Source organism: Pezoporus occidentalis, unplaced genomic scaffold (assembly GCF_034315485.1).
Source record: "Pezoporus occidentalis ecotype Australia unplaced genomic scaffold, CSIRO_AGI_Poc_V1 ctg3, whole genome shotgun sequence".
Lineage (NCBI taxonomy): Eukaryota > Metazoa > Chordata > Aves > Psittaciformes > Psittacidae > Pezoporus > Pezoporus occidentalis.
The window spans coordinates 21,321,862-21,337,307 of record NW_026914940.1 but is presented as its reverse complement, the minus strand read 5'-3'; the positions used below and the strand labels follow the sequence as shown (position 1 = coordinate 21,337,307).

The 15,446-nt window shown below is 35.9% G+C and overlaps 1 protein-coding gene across 6 annotated transcripts in view; it reads right to left on the bottom strand.

The window, feature by feature from the left end:
• STK3 (serine/threonine kinase 3) overlaps nt 1–15,446 on the bottom strand; it is a 124,906-nt gene that overhangs the window by 68,190 nt on the left and 41,270 nt on the right. For all 6 annotated transcript variants that reach the window (XM_062627336.1, XM_062627340.1, XM_062627337.1 and 3 more), the window contains exon 7: nt 1,602–1,739. In XM_062627336.1, the coding sequence (XP_062483320.1) occupies nt 1,602–1,739 (138 nt within the window). The remainder of the gene's footprint in view (nt 1–1,601; nt 1,740–15,446) is intronic.

Below are 15,446 nucleotides of genomic sequence, written 5' to 3'. Positions count from 1 at the left end.
CCATCATACATGCTCCAAATTCCATCTGGGAGAAAAGGTAACACTTACTTATGCTGGACATAGTATTTGGTTTTCTGGCCAGTAAGCATGTGGAAAGAGGAACACGGAAGCTTGCTCGCTTGTTTGTTTGTTTTCACCTTACTTGCATGGATTAATGCAAACCTCTTCTATCCAGGGGACAGTATTCAGCTAACCATACAAATTTCAAACCTTTAAGGCCTCAAGTTCTGATTCACAGGTCATAAAAAATCTGCAACTTTCAATTTTTAATCTTCTTGAAGTCTACATTTGGTGTTTTTACAGTGTAGAAAATAAAAAAATTATGATTTATGAATTTGATGATCTATTACTGCAAACTACTTTGCAAAATTTTTATGTGCTCCTTGCAGTGGAGTTCACTTGTATTTAAATTTTAAGAGGCTCTTGCTAGCTAGAGACAAAATAAATTCAGCATGACTGCCTTACAGATGAAATTTCAGAAAATCAGATTCCTATGTAGTCTGATGAACAAAGAAAATTAAGAACAGTATTTACCAATAGCAGTGAAAAGCATGAAAGAACACTAAAATGTCCAAAACTTTAATGAATTAGGAATCAGGAAGGTAAAAGGAGCAAAGGACCTTACAAAATTTGTCACTTCTGTCTCATTATCAAACAAGTTTATTTACAGGAAATTTTAGATTCCATTTCAATCATCATGGAACCTACTATAACTTTTTTAGAAATTCCACTGCTTCCTCCTTCGCGTTCTTTGATTTTCCTTAGTTACTTAAGGCTTACGACAGCCCTGAAGGCAGTGGATAACACAAATACAGGGTCAAAAGAAAAAAACTATTTTTGCATTTTCTCTCTCTCCCGCACACTCAAATGTGTGGCCCCTGTAAAATGATGTCCATTTCACAAAGACTAAATCTTTCTTAACAGATCAGTCCCTCCTGTTTGTTTTTTGTAGTTCTCTGAAATTTCTCTGCTTTATTTCTATCTTAGTACCAAAAAGATGCAACTGTTGAATTTCTGCAGCCACCAGAAGCTCATGTCAGCAAGCAGGCAAAAGCCTGGCACACCCTGCCTTGGCTCCAAAGGTCCATGCTGCCATGTGGCTCAAATTTAAAAGTGCCCACTTGGTATAACTCAGCCCAAGAACAAACTCGTTATATTGTCCATCCGCATCAGAACCATCTAGGACACAGAGCAACCTGTCTGCTGAATTTGACATGACCAGAGGGGAAGACTGAATATAGTCCATGGGTGGTCCACACTGATAAGGAACCTGAGCTCAATTCCTTTACTTAGCACTTGCCTAAATCCTGAGATCTGTTGAGGGCCTCTAACCACAAAGCAAGGATCAAATTTTAATAGCAAGAACCAGCCCTAAACTATATAAAGAGCAATTAATTTTTAGAAACAGCAAAGGAGAAATAAAATGGAGGTAGAGATACAGGAGCTGACACAGAAAAGACCACAAAGTGCAAAATAAATAAGGCACAATAATAGTTAAATTCAGATTTGCCCTTAGAAATTTTCACAATAGTTCTGGTTTGAGACTGAAGGGAAAAAAAAAGCCACAGAACTTGCATTTCCTCAGTAACTGAAACACTGACCTGTAACAGCTGTGTTGCTGTAGCTCTTTGTTCAGGATTTTTCACTAAGCATTTCTTCACAAAATCTGTGAATTCATCAGACCAGAGCTCTGGCTTCCGGAAAGTTGGAGGGGGATTTGTAGGAATCATAAAAATAGCCTAGATAAAAATCAAACAACAATAGCAAGCTTAAACAAAACATCATCACAGCACTGACGCCAAGTTAATAAATTGCTTTATCCACCTTTCTTATCAGGCTGAGAATCTGGAAGACAAATTTTAAGTAAGCTAGGATTTCCACTTGGATCAAGATTCAGGAAGTAAATCCATCTGCTACTAATGTACCTACTTCCCATTAGATTTTCTCTGTTTAAACTGTACCCCATTGAGCACATCACTCGTTATTTTACCTATTGCTGTTTATCAATCTTGAGAAATGATTTTCTTTAGAAATTCTCAGCACAGATGACAGTGCTGCTTGTTTAAACAGACACATATAAAATTGCTGTGAAAAGCCAAGTAAGTTCACCTTCTTTTCCCTGTATTCAGTTTTATAGGAGAATTGCTTAGAAAATTTGGTAGGATTAATATTTCCTTTTGTATTCATAATTCTTCAGATGTAGTTTTAAACCTTGCTTTCCTTAATCAGGTTTAGGGCTGTATGCAAAAAGACCTAAGACAACACTAAAAGATGACAAAAATAAAATAATCAAGTAACTTGCCTACTAGCAGTTAGAATTTACTTGGAATTGAAAAGGCAGCATTTTACCTATACAACACTGTCAAGAACCATATGCAGACAGATATTTCAACTAGGAAAAATATTCACACTATATAAAAAAAATGTTTGTCCTACTTAACAACATATATACTGTGCTATTTTCTTTATGATTTTTCCCAGGTTTTTCTCTAATTATAGCTTTACACTTGTGGGAGGAAAACAAAAAGGCAGTACAATTCTGAGAGACTACTGTACAATAATGGGGAATGCTGTACTTCTGTAATCATTGCTTAAGATTTATATGACAGCAACACTATTAAGAGCTAGATCTTTTCACAGAAATAATATGGTATTTTCTTCTAAAACCACATTCAATTCAAACACATTTTCCAAAGTGAAAGGGAGTAAAAGTTCTGTATTTGTTTTTCTACAAGCATAGTCAGAAATACCTATTCAGAAAAGGGGAAAAAATGAAATGAGGGATTATGCACACTGTTAACATAGCAGAGGCACCAGAAGCTTCAGTGGTGTTTGAAACATGGGGAGAAGGGAGAGGGAACTCTGAGATTTTATCCATAACTTCTTGAGAAGTCTGGCTGGCCTTCAAAGTTCGTTTAAATAGTTCAAACCCTCAGTCTAAAATTGTTCTCATGCACTGAACAAAAGCGCAACTATGCAAAATGATGCAAAAACCCTGTTTAATATCATTTTAATGAAAAAATATTTCAGTACTGAATAGTTTGCTTTAATTCAAATACTTAAACAACTCATTTCATTATCTGCCTAATACAAAAATTACAAGAAACCTAATTATTTTGTTTAATAAATATGTATGATACAACAGCTTTATATTTTCACTGAGCAGCTGCCAAACTAGTATATGAACAGAGACAGGACATGTGGCACTCTATTTGAGTGTAATTTGTCATACCTGCTTCACTGTGATACACGATTAATTGCAGTACCAGTGAGGTGCTTCTGATATAAAGCAGTGGCTAACAAATTCAGCTGTTTCTGTCCTTGAAAGTAATGATCTCTTCTGAACTTTGAACTGATGACTTTTGATCTTATCTTTAGCTACCCTTAACAGCCAGCTCTGCAGTAGCTATTGAAAACACACAGCTCTAGTAACTTCTGTTTAGGTGGTGTCAAAATGTGTACCTCCTGTTTGATAATAAACATTGACCTGTCATCAAAGCTTAGTTTCAGAGCCCTACTCAGCTCCAGTGTTCTGGGAAAACTATTTGCCTTTGCCAATTATTTTCCATCAACTACACAGCAGTTAAGAACCACAGCAAAGAAGTGACTCCTTTATAATTCACAAAGGACAATAAGAAGAAAGAGGGAATTCATGAATCATTCTTTTATGGCAGGCAATAGAAGTCATAAAAAGATATTCAAGAGCTAGAGCTGGGTCCTAAATTCACATATATCCTTTGTATGTTTGCTGAAGATACCTACTTCAGAAACATGTATATTTATTTAATGCTTAAATCATAGGCTTTTTTAAATCTTGATATGTGACATGAGCTGTAGCTGAAAATCCAAAACTTAGATGCATTTTTGCAATACAAGAAAACATAGAAACTACTTATTCCAAATGTTTAGTCCAACTTGTTAACTATGCCATGTACTACAAGCACGCACCTCTCAGTACTCTCTTTCACTAACTAGCGTGAAATGTTGGTTTTCTATTCCATCTTCCCCTTCTATTTCCTCAGTTTTGCTTGCATATTTCTCTGTAAAAGTCAAGCCCCCTCTCTCTTTCAAAATAGTCTATGGTTTAGTTTCCAACTGCTTCTGTTTCCTTCCAAGAAGCTTGCAAAGCAATCACTGGAGAATTATAAAGCTAGTCCCAAATCTCCAGGAATAAAATCAAAATGCTTATCTGACAGGAACTTACTCCTCAGTTTTGTGTCCATTTCTTGTCAAATACATATTTTCTATCCTAAATTAACTCTGTCCTATTTTAAAATAAAACTGAGCCGTTTCAGTCACTGTTCCATAGGTGTCAAGAGAAGCAGGAAACTTAGAAGACTTTGGTTTTGTCATGCTTCTTTCATATTACCATATATTTCTCCAGTCCCTCTATTCTCCCAAACTATTACTTGTAGCAATTTTTTTGCCTCCACTCCACTTATAATTGTCTCTAGGAGTCCTCCACAGTTATCGGTATTAGTTCTGCTCCCATGGTAGAACAAATGACAATGCTCATACAGCCAGTGTTAGGTAACTTGCTTAAAAGGAAGGCCAAATATAAGCTACCATCCATCCATCTACATGGACTGAACTGGCAGAAACTGCAGGAAACATTAGGAGGAAATTGTTAAAGCCGGCAGGCTCCAACAATCTATAAAAGACCTGGGGCTAATTCTCCCTCTGCCACCTTAAACATCACCTTCCACATTTCCTTAGGTCTTAGGTAACTGAAAGGCTGGCACACCTTACTTGAGTAACACATCAAATATAAAGCCAAGGTGCTAGATTGTATGACTCAGTCTTCAGTTTTAACCATTCAATCACCCTCTATAAAAACAAAACACAAATTTAAGTACCTCTAAGCTGCAAGGTGTCAGAACTCGGGCCTGAGCAACCATGGCAGCTTAATCAGTGTTTGCCTTCACCTGCCTGTAACAGAGTCCGTTCCAAATTCGTCTGAACTGGCTCTTCCACCTCTGACCTTTGAGCCCAAGTCTACTTCAAATCACCTTTCATGCACTGCTCTGTGGTAAGTCCTACCCTGTGTGAAACCAGAATCCAAAGCAGATTACAGTATATACGTGACAGTAGATGGGGGGAAGGGGCAGGAATAAATCATCCAGAGCAGCTTTCAGTGATCAGTTCTGAATTGGACATTACACAATCTAACACAGTTTCTACCATAACTGTTGCCTGGAAGCACTTACCTGCCCAATAAGCAGCAGTTACAGCTAAGATAAATACTGGACTAAGGACCATGAGAGCAGAACTGCGCAAGTTAGCACAGAATTTTCTTTTATTATTCTTACAGGGCCTAGCATTCTAAATGAAGTCCAGGCTGAAAACATTTCTTTTTTTCTTTGTGAAGGTTCTTTTATGGACAATTTTATTGGCGTGAAAATGTAATTATGGTGATGATGATGAATTAGGAAATGCCAAAAGAAAAATGAGACCCTCATATACTACGCTGGAATTTCCTAATCAGAAAATCTTTGCAGCTCGTTCTTCCTGTCAGTCAGGGTAATACATCTATATTTCATACAGCCCACAAACACATTAAATAATCAACAGTAATTTGGTAGAGGTACTACATCTTTTGGATTTTAGCTCCTTGAATAGCTTATCCCTTTTGCTTAGTTGAAATAAATGACTTGTAATAAATAGCTGGAAATCAAAAGTACAACTCTTACTGTTATTATTTGCCCAGTACAATGAATGCTACTGGAGGAGAAAGCAAAGATATTTATATTGTGTTGATTTCATCATCTTCATGCTGTGAAGCGCTATTGCTAATATCTACAGAGAGAAACTTTTTTATACAAGGGGTATGGATACAAGACATCCACAGGCAGTTTTTGATTCCATAGTTTCTGCGCCACAATTAGACTACTTAGTTTACCAATCTACTGCAGAGGAAAAACTCTAGAATACATTTACATTTAGTAACACGTTGTAGAGCATAAAATCCTATTTAAGGGCTAGGGGAGTTAAATACTGAATACTGTAACATTTCATTAACTTCAGAAGAAAGAATCAGCTGAAAGACATTTTTCTCTTCTTCGTGATGCATATCATAGAACTTCCCCCCCTTCTTGAACAGCCTTTAAAAAGTCTATTGAAACACCACTAATTATTCCATTACACGAATCAACAGCTGTCTAGAAATGAAAACATCAGCATGAAGACAGGCAAGATACTAGCAGGTTCTACACTGGTTTTGCTTTGTTGAGACTTTTTTTTTGTTTGGGGTTTTTGTCCTTTTTTAATACAGAACTACAATATTGTTACAACAAAACTTTTTGTGAAACTTTGTAATATTATGAGGAAATATATGTGATGTTTAACATGCAATTCTATTGCGCTCACCTCGACAGTTCTTTTAAATCACATACACAATACTACATACATTAGAAATAAAAAATTTCTGATAAAATGACAGACACATCACATATTAATTCTAGAAACACCCAAACCACTATCATAATAGTAATAATAATAATAATAATAATAATAAGTGACCCCACTACAAAACCAAAAACCCCACAACCATCACCACTGGTTCAACAGCCAAACACTGTCACAAGCTTCCCTCTGGAATGATGACCTTTGCTGTTCAAAGCAAAGTATGATTCACATAAGATGTAAAGTAATAAAGTAATAAACATAGAGAAAAGATACATAATGGAAAAAATAATCACATGGTTAACAGCAAAGATGGGTTACTGAAAGATAAGCCTTTTATATTGACCTGTATATTTATTATTGCTAGTAAGTTCGTAACATTTTGACAGCATTACAATAGGTCAAGAATGTAAAGATCCCAATCTCAAACATTTTGCAACAGTAAATGCAATTGTAAATCTACTGAAAAGGATCAACTCTTGCCTTGTTAGCACCATGATACAAACAGAACTGTACCTCAAGATTAACCTCTGAACCTCTTTCTTCTAAAGGTGGGAGTTCAACTCAATGATCCTTATGAGTCCCTTCCAACTTGAGATATTCTATGATACTTCCTTTAAAAGAATTGCTTTAAATTTCAAAAGAATACTGCAAATAATTTGTTCTGTGACAACAGCTTGAAGTCATCAGCATCTTCAGGCCACAAGTTCGTGCAGTCTGTTGGGGGGGTTTTATTGGTTCTAAATAAGCTCACTTATACAACTGATTTTTTCAATCCCATCTTATATCATAAGTTTAAAGTTCTACCATATCCCAAGACAAATCTGCCCTAGTATATTTATTCAGCAGAATTTATTGCACTGGCTGTTATCCAATTAGCCAGACAAAGAACAAGTTCCTCCTGCTAACTCATCTAAAAGGATCATGTCATCTGCATATGTCTGTTCATCATCAAACCCTTTCTCAGATGAATAATAAAAATACTTCTTAGCACAAATCTTTTCCCAGAAAGGGAATGCTGTCCTATTGCCAGGTAATTTACCAACTTATCCAGGTTTTTGCTTTGTTTCATTTTTGAAAGTTTCTTGACCTCTCGAAAGTCATCACTTGTACTATCCAAAGAGATCTGGGAGCAGCACAACAAATGACTTTATGGAGTTGTATGCAAAGAATGAACTTCAGTTATCCACAATGGCCTTATTTTGCTTACTTATTTCTTCCTTCTCTCCTTTCAAGTCTAGTAGACCTATCACTATTTCTCCAGGCTTTCTTCCAAGATATTTAAATAATTCCCTATGACTGGGGGAACTCTTCCCTGTGTACTTTTCCACTATTATCTTGTCCCTATATTCTATCTTCTGCTTTAAAATGGAATAGTTTGAAGTTTTCCATGCAATTCAGTGGGACTACTTTGATTTCCTGAACCCAGCTCTTCAGCACAAAATAAGCTTGAATTCTGCCATTCAGCTGAATGTTGTCCTTCCACTTCCTTTTTGTTTAGTGAAGTAACATTCAAGTTCTCATTTCACCTGCAAGGTTATGAATTCTCTGACATCAGTGAAGTTACAAAACAGACATCCAGCAATCTGATCCTCTAGGTTATCTCCTCCTCCAACTACGATCACACCTCTTCAAGTGCAACAAATGCTTTTTGAAAGTCTACAGAAATGCAAAATAAAGCAAGGCAATATCTGCAATCTCATTAAGGTTTTTTAACTGTTCTTTGGCTTTCTTGGGGTTTTGTTTCTTTGGGGGTTTTGGGAGGTGGGAAGAGGAGGGTGATTTAAATAAGTGAAATTAAATTTGCTTTAAAGCAAACACATTTACATAGAGCAAAAATAATTTCAGGCTACTCAAGATTTTATGCTTAAACTACATCGGGCAGCTAAAGGGCTTAAATTATTCTTTTTTAATTGATATATACAGAATTTTTCAACTTGCAAACAGTCCCATATAGGTACAAATCAGTGTAATTGCTTAACATTTTATTGAAAGGTTACATTAAAAGTTCACATCCACAATGATTACAAGCCTCCACAGTTTTACAGTGTCCAGGGACAACAAAACACACCAAAATAATCATGATGACTAAAAAGAGCAAACACAATCAGAAAATTAGACAATGAAAGTCATCAAGTCTTACAAACACACAAGAGTTTCAAACACCTGAAAGGAGCTGCAGCATTCAGATACTAAGACAGTATTTCCAACAACTTCACTCACCAAAAGCAAAATCTAAATGATCCACAAATTAATTCATGATTGTTCGGAAATGTACCGTCAACCTCAGTACTGGATAAGCAAGATACATCTTTCAGTAAAAAGACTATCTATTCCTGTTTTTCTACCTTAAAAAAATAAACACAAAACTCCCATCCCAAATCAGAAAAATCCCATACATGCATACATGTGCATGCCCTTCTTCCTCCTGATTAAGTGTATCTGATACAGTGGTATAACTTTATAATGCAATTTTTTGTTGACACAGATTTGGGAAAGAAATAGTTTTTAAACATAGTTGGATAGGAGAAAATTACTTTTTGATAGTGATGGGCAACACCTCCTCTTTGTGAGGAAATCACCGTAACAGTGATATGGAACTACTTCAGACCACTAACCAAATCAAGGTTCTACCATAACCCCTACAGAACTTCCACCAACAGCTAAGAGCATCTCAGACCAAATTATACATTATGACAGATCTTTCCTCAAATGCCAGGCAACTCACTGCCTAAAGAGTATTTCCCAGCCACACAGGTGTCCAGGAATCAAAAGAGGAAGAAGGTGTCTTCATGAATCATAGAATAGTTAGGATTGGAAAGGACCTTAAGATCATCTAGTTCCAAACCCCCTGCCATGGGCAGGGGCACTTCACACTAAACCATGCTGCCCAAGGCTCTGTCCAACGTGGCCTTGCACACTGTCAGGGATGGAGCATTCACAACTTTCCCTAGGCAACCTGTTCCAGTGCCTCACCACCATTACAGTAAAGAACTTCCTCCTTATATCCAATCTAAACTGCCCCTGTTCAAGTTTTAACCCGTTACCCTTTGTCCTATCACTACAATCCCTAATGAAGAGTCCCTCCCCAGCATTCTTATAGTCTGGTACCTCAGGCAAACAGAAACATCCTGCTATGACTTAAATCCTCCCCTACCACAGAATCTGAGAGATCTAGAACTTAAGAATCTTGAACAAGAACAACCTTATGTTTCAGCATTATATCTGAACAACTAGTTTCTTCAGTTACAAAACAATTAAACGATTCTGAAGGTGCACATTACGTGACTGAATCCAGGGAATACTCTAATGATTAGTTTAGTATTCTTTCAATGTAGTTTCTTTTACTCCTGATTCAGTATCTTGAAAATTCAGACATAAAGCCTATACGGTTTGAATTATGTTACCCAGACTAAGAAACTTACTTTCCCCAAAGAAAAGTCTAACAATACAGCTTACTTTAATAATATTTTTTTTTCTTCTTCCCACAGTATTTTCTGCAGGTCCTGAGAAAATGAGGCAGTGATTACATCCAGAAACATATTAGCATTTACTGAGACATGACGCAGAAAAACTGCATTTGCAATTATATTTACTATAAAATAGTCAAGGAGCAAGTAACTTATATTTGTGAGAAAAAGCTGTAGTAAGCTTGGTGGACATTAAATGCGAAACCTCTGCTATAACTACACACAGTAGTAATGACAGAAGGCATTCAGGAAATATGCAGTAGTTCTTTTATAGACAGGATACATTAGACCTCCAGCAGCAGTATTGTGTTCAGCTTTAGGCATCACACTTTAAGATGTAAATCAACTGAAGATAGTTCAAAAGAGAGCAACTATTGAGTTTAAATTTCAGAATGAATTTTCAGGTTACAGAGTAGGTAAGTTTCCAATAACTACCTAAGAAGTTTTTGAATTTGTCATTATATTCTACCAAAAATTATAGACAAATAGTTTCAGAATTGTATGATCAGAATTTGGGCATGCGTTTCAAAGATTTTTTTACACCACTACCACCTCCCCATTTATCCTGTGTTCATGCCAGTCATGCAGTTTCAGAAGACAACATTTTCCCCATGTTTTATCTGAGAAATTCAGTGGAAGGGTGTAATGTATCCCTCATGAAATTAAATTAAATTAAACTCCATGTGCATCCTTCACAGGTTGCTCTCTCACCCTGCAATAGCTACTCTGCTTCGGATTTTATGTGGATTACGCAAGGACTTACATTTAAAAGTCTATACTTTGAGAGGTTACAGGTAGCACAAAGTAGGAATTTAATCTAGTCATGCCACAACTAGAATAGAATCTTGATATAAAAATAATCTGCTCGCTGTGAATTTAAAAACCTACGGTGGCTGACAGCTCACTGGGACATCCAAAGTACAGAATGATCACATCGAACAGAACAAAACATGAAACACAAAAGAAGAATGCTCACTACAAGGTTTCCTTCTTCCTGCTTCATTATTTACAATGGCAACAGGTGAACAGGTAAGAGCAAAAGCAAACCACCAGCACAAAGAAAAGTGACCCATTCACTTGCACTGTGCAAACTAAGAACTAAAATTAAACTGACAGATTACAATATTCTAGATATTAATTACAGTTAATTACAGAATTTCTAGTCTATGAAAGAGTAACTGAGTATTAAGTTCTTGCATCTTAAAGCTCTACCTTCAAGCAAAGAAGGAAAACTTCCCTTGTCTCTGCTTCACTGACAACCAAGGTATTGAGAGAATAAAAGACTGATGCTGCTTTCCCTGCTACCAGATATGTACAGAGCAGTGCTACTGCCCCTGCCTAGCCAGTATTTCCAATACTCTCCCTAATAGCTTCATAAAATATAATTTATATTGTAGCCCCTTAATTTCATTGCTGGATTAAAGTTATCTACATGCTTTTCTGTAAAGAAACATAGTTACTAGGGCAAACAGAACTTTTCTTTCTACTCCATAGGCCATGATGCAGAGACAAGCAGTGGGAGGCACTACAAAGTAAGATCTGGACATTAGAATGACCATACAAAAAGGAACGCCTTGCCAAACCATAACATTACTTACAGAATGACACTAGTCTTGCATTTAAAAAAATAACACCCCTTTGAAACCAAAGTAAATAATATAAGATTAAAGTCAATGCAAAAATTCAAATATACCACTGGAACTGGTACTTCAGTTCTTCATAGCACTGAAGAACTGGCACAACATACATCCTAAGGAAAATTCTTCCAGAAGGGAAAATGTTCCAAAGAGAAAACATACAGAAAAAAAATCAAATGCCAATGATTATTTTTTATAAGAAGACAGTAAAAAGGTAAAATGAACTGTGAGTCAAAGTTGGCTCCCTGTATCTTCAGTTTTATTTATCAAACTGAAAAATCTCTCCAACTTTCTCTTTTCCTGTATAAGACTGAAACTATGAGATGTGCTGTTTGTATTACAATTACACTAATTCAATGCAGGTCACTTGCTTTTTACTGAATCCAGATGACATTTAGTAAGCTAAACATGGGCCAATTAGCTTTAGAAAAAAAAGGAGGGGGGACCTGATTGCCGCTGGGTAGGTCATACAGTGGCTACAGAACACAATTGCTTGAATTACATTTTGGCTAACATCAAACACAGAACTGAAGTTAGAAACTACTTTTTTTCCTCTTTTTTTTTTTTGCACACCTTCTAGTTTCTCACATTGAAATGTATTAATTTAAAAGCCATCTCTTTCTCACCCTGAGGTGACAGATAAGAACAGACTCACCCCAAGTTTTTGTTGTTCCCTCTTTCTCCACTCAATTAAAAAAAAACAACACATTTTTAATATTCTAAGAGGTACAAACAATGTAGTTTCCACTTTATTTTTACTATCCCCAGTGGCTAACTTTTTCAAGCCTGCTCATTTGAACTTACAACAGTAAAAAAGAAAAACATAGCACTGGAGATTTAGTGAACACTAAAAATAATAATGGTCTAAGCCTCTTCTATTTCTGCAATAACATTTGTATTCTTAAATCAACCTGAACTGCCATGTAATTAGCCATACAATAACCTTTACTGATAATGCAGAGAAACTAGTTCCAGAGGGGTAAGAAAATCCTCAAGCTTATCTCCAAGAAGCAAATAAACAGTATGTCTTTGTTCACATCTTAGTCATGATCAAGGGCTGAATCTTTTCTGACAAAAACACTAGCTATAAAATGATAATTAAAATCTATGCTACTAAATAAACATCGGTTAAGACTTAGTGCAACTGACTGCAAATCTGTCAATGGTATTACTTTCTAACCACGTCTGGATTTGGCATCTTGGATTTTTTCCCCCCAGAAGTTTTCCACCTCTCAAACAGTAGCATCAACTGCTAGAGTAAAATGCAACATGTATTATAAAATGTAAGCCCAGTTAGTTGTTTATTCCATAAAACGCTGAATTATGCAAGTCAGTTATCTGCATCATCTCAAGGTTTCCCAACCATCTCTATTTCCTCTCAACATGATCTACTCAGCTTCTAACAAATTTCACCCTATACAGGAAATAGGAGCATAATGGGACACGTGCTAATTACATGCCATTATGCTAATGGCATCTAACACTAATCAGATGTCCTCCAGACTTGGTCATCATCTTCAAAATATCACACACCTTAGAGCAAATACAGAGACATCATGCAGGTAAGCTGCTCAGTTATATGTAAATGATCGCACTCTACAGGATCATGGATACAGGAAAAAATTCCTTCATGTAATTAAGAAAAAAGCTCAGAGCCAAATACGTAACTTTTTGATGGCCAAAAGATACAGACACCAAGATAACAGATCCACAATGGTGTCAATTGGTCTTGCTTTTAAATTTCTTTGTTTAAACTAAGTTTTAAACTAACCTGAAGGAAGAACAATTAAAAAAATAAAATTAAATTAAAAAAAAAAATAAAAAAGCAGCAAGCATTAAGACTATAAAATTATTTAACTGGGAATGTTTTATTGCAATCCTGACAAAATCTTACAGGTTTTGATTCTGATCTGTGGTCTGTGTTGTACAGACCTGCCCAAACATTTATTAATAACATTCGCTAAATATTTGTTAGGGTCTGATTTAACCTATTTCATTTTGTTCCATTCAAAGACATGCATCATAGCTTCCCTAAAATGACTGACACTCCAAAGAAAAAAAAACAACAAAACAATTGAAAGCAAAGCCCAGTTACTGTAGGTACACACAGAAATAACATTCCTTCCAAAACAGTTTAGGGAACAAAAATTTACAGCCCATATTACTGGGAAAAAATAATTTAGCAATGTGGCTGTTGCAATCACTCAAATATGCAAACGATATCACAACAGTTGAAGCAGTGACTAGAAATGCTGATATCATATAAATGAGCCATATCATAGCCTTAATTCCTAGCAGCTTGTATCCAGTTTATACAAAAAGAGCTCAAGGCAGAGAGAGGAAAGGAATTTTGAATGCAAAGGTTCTTCAAGAGATGGCAGATATATACAGCTACATGTAAATGGCCTATACTTTCTCCTTCAATTCACGTTAGCGTTCATACTCCCTCTTCTAGTAATACCGTACCTATTCACCAAGTAAACCGCATGGTTCACATGAAAAACCATCTCAAAAAGCATCTTACCAAGACTCACCTCGCTTAACAGCCTCCAAATGGCACAGTACTTTACAGCACATGTATGGAACTACCAAGTGAAGGCTTTGCAGATCGAAGAAAGCACACCTGGAAAATGCTAAAGATCTCACCTCCCTCTTTTGTTCTAATTGTATGTACTTATTCCACTCAAGCAGCTTCACAGGAATTACCCAATATGATGGCCCCCAGCTTGAGATAATACTTTCTATAGAGCTCCCTATAGCAGAGACTATAGAGACAAGAGATAATCATAAGCATATAGAAAAATAAAGCATGCCTGACACTGGTAATGTTAGCTGAGGTATGCATGCAATTTTTGGAAAAAACAAAAACAACCAAAAAACAACCAAAAAAAACCAACAACAAAACAAACAAACAAAAAAAAAAAAAAAACAAACAAACAAAAAAAAAAAACAAACCACACACCACACAAACAGTTAACTTCCCAACATAAGAAATTAATAACCTAATCCCATTCAAGGTCTGCACAAAGAGTCACAAAACTCAAGCTGCTCTGTTCCTCTGTAGATCCAAGATCAACAAAAAAGGAAGACTATTAAAATGTGCAGATAGAAGCAAATGACTACAGACTTGAAAGAATTTCTTAAGGATAACAGAGTCACACAACCACAGAATGGCTGAGATTGGAAGGGACCTCTGGAGATTCAGTGACTCTAATTATATTTTCAATGACCATATCCAACAAGTGGAAGTCAAAATTAAAATGTTTTCATGTGAATCTGCCTAACAGTACAGACAAATACAGAATGATTGACCAGGAGCTCTGATGAGTTCTGCTCCAAAGGACATATTTGGCATCCAGTTAATGCTGGGAATGCATAAAAAGACCCATGTAGACAACAAACATTTTGTACACGCTAGTTTAGCATTTGAGGCACCCATTCTTGTCAATAAAACTGATACAGCCTCAGTTTAGTGTAAGATCAAGATTCAAGTTCATCATAGCTCATAGGCATAAACATTTAATAAAAAGCTATGAAGAGGCTATGAGTTCATGCTTGTTATCGTCAGCAAGAAGACATTCATGCAGGTTACTAAACAAATGCCTTCTGACTGTTGGTAAACATGAAGATTAAAAAAATAATTTAACAAATCCACACTTTTGCCTGCCTGAAAATACCCAAATGCACTAGAGCACTATTTGCAAACATACATAATCAAAGAACTCCTGTGTGTGTGTGTGTATGTCTGTATATATCGATGTTCTCTGAGAGAGATCCATACATATAATCCCTGTATATAAAAAAAAAAGCTCTACATATATAAGCACAAGTTCTTTAATTATAGAGATATGTAAATATATTTTATATACACACATCTCCCTCAAATAACCAACTCCATTTTTATATACGTGTATATATATATATATATATATATATA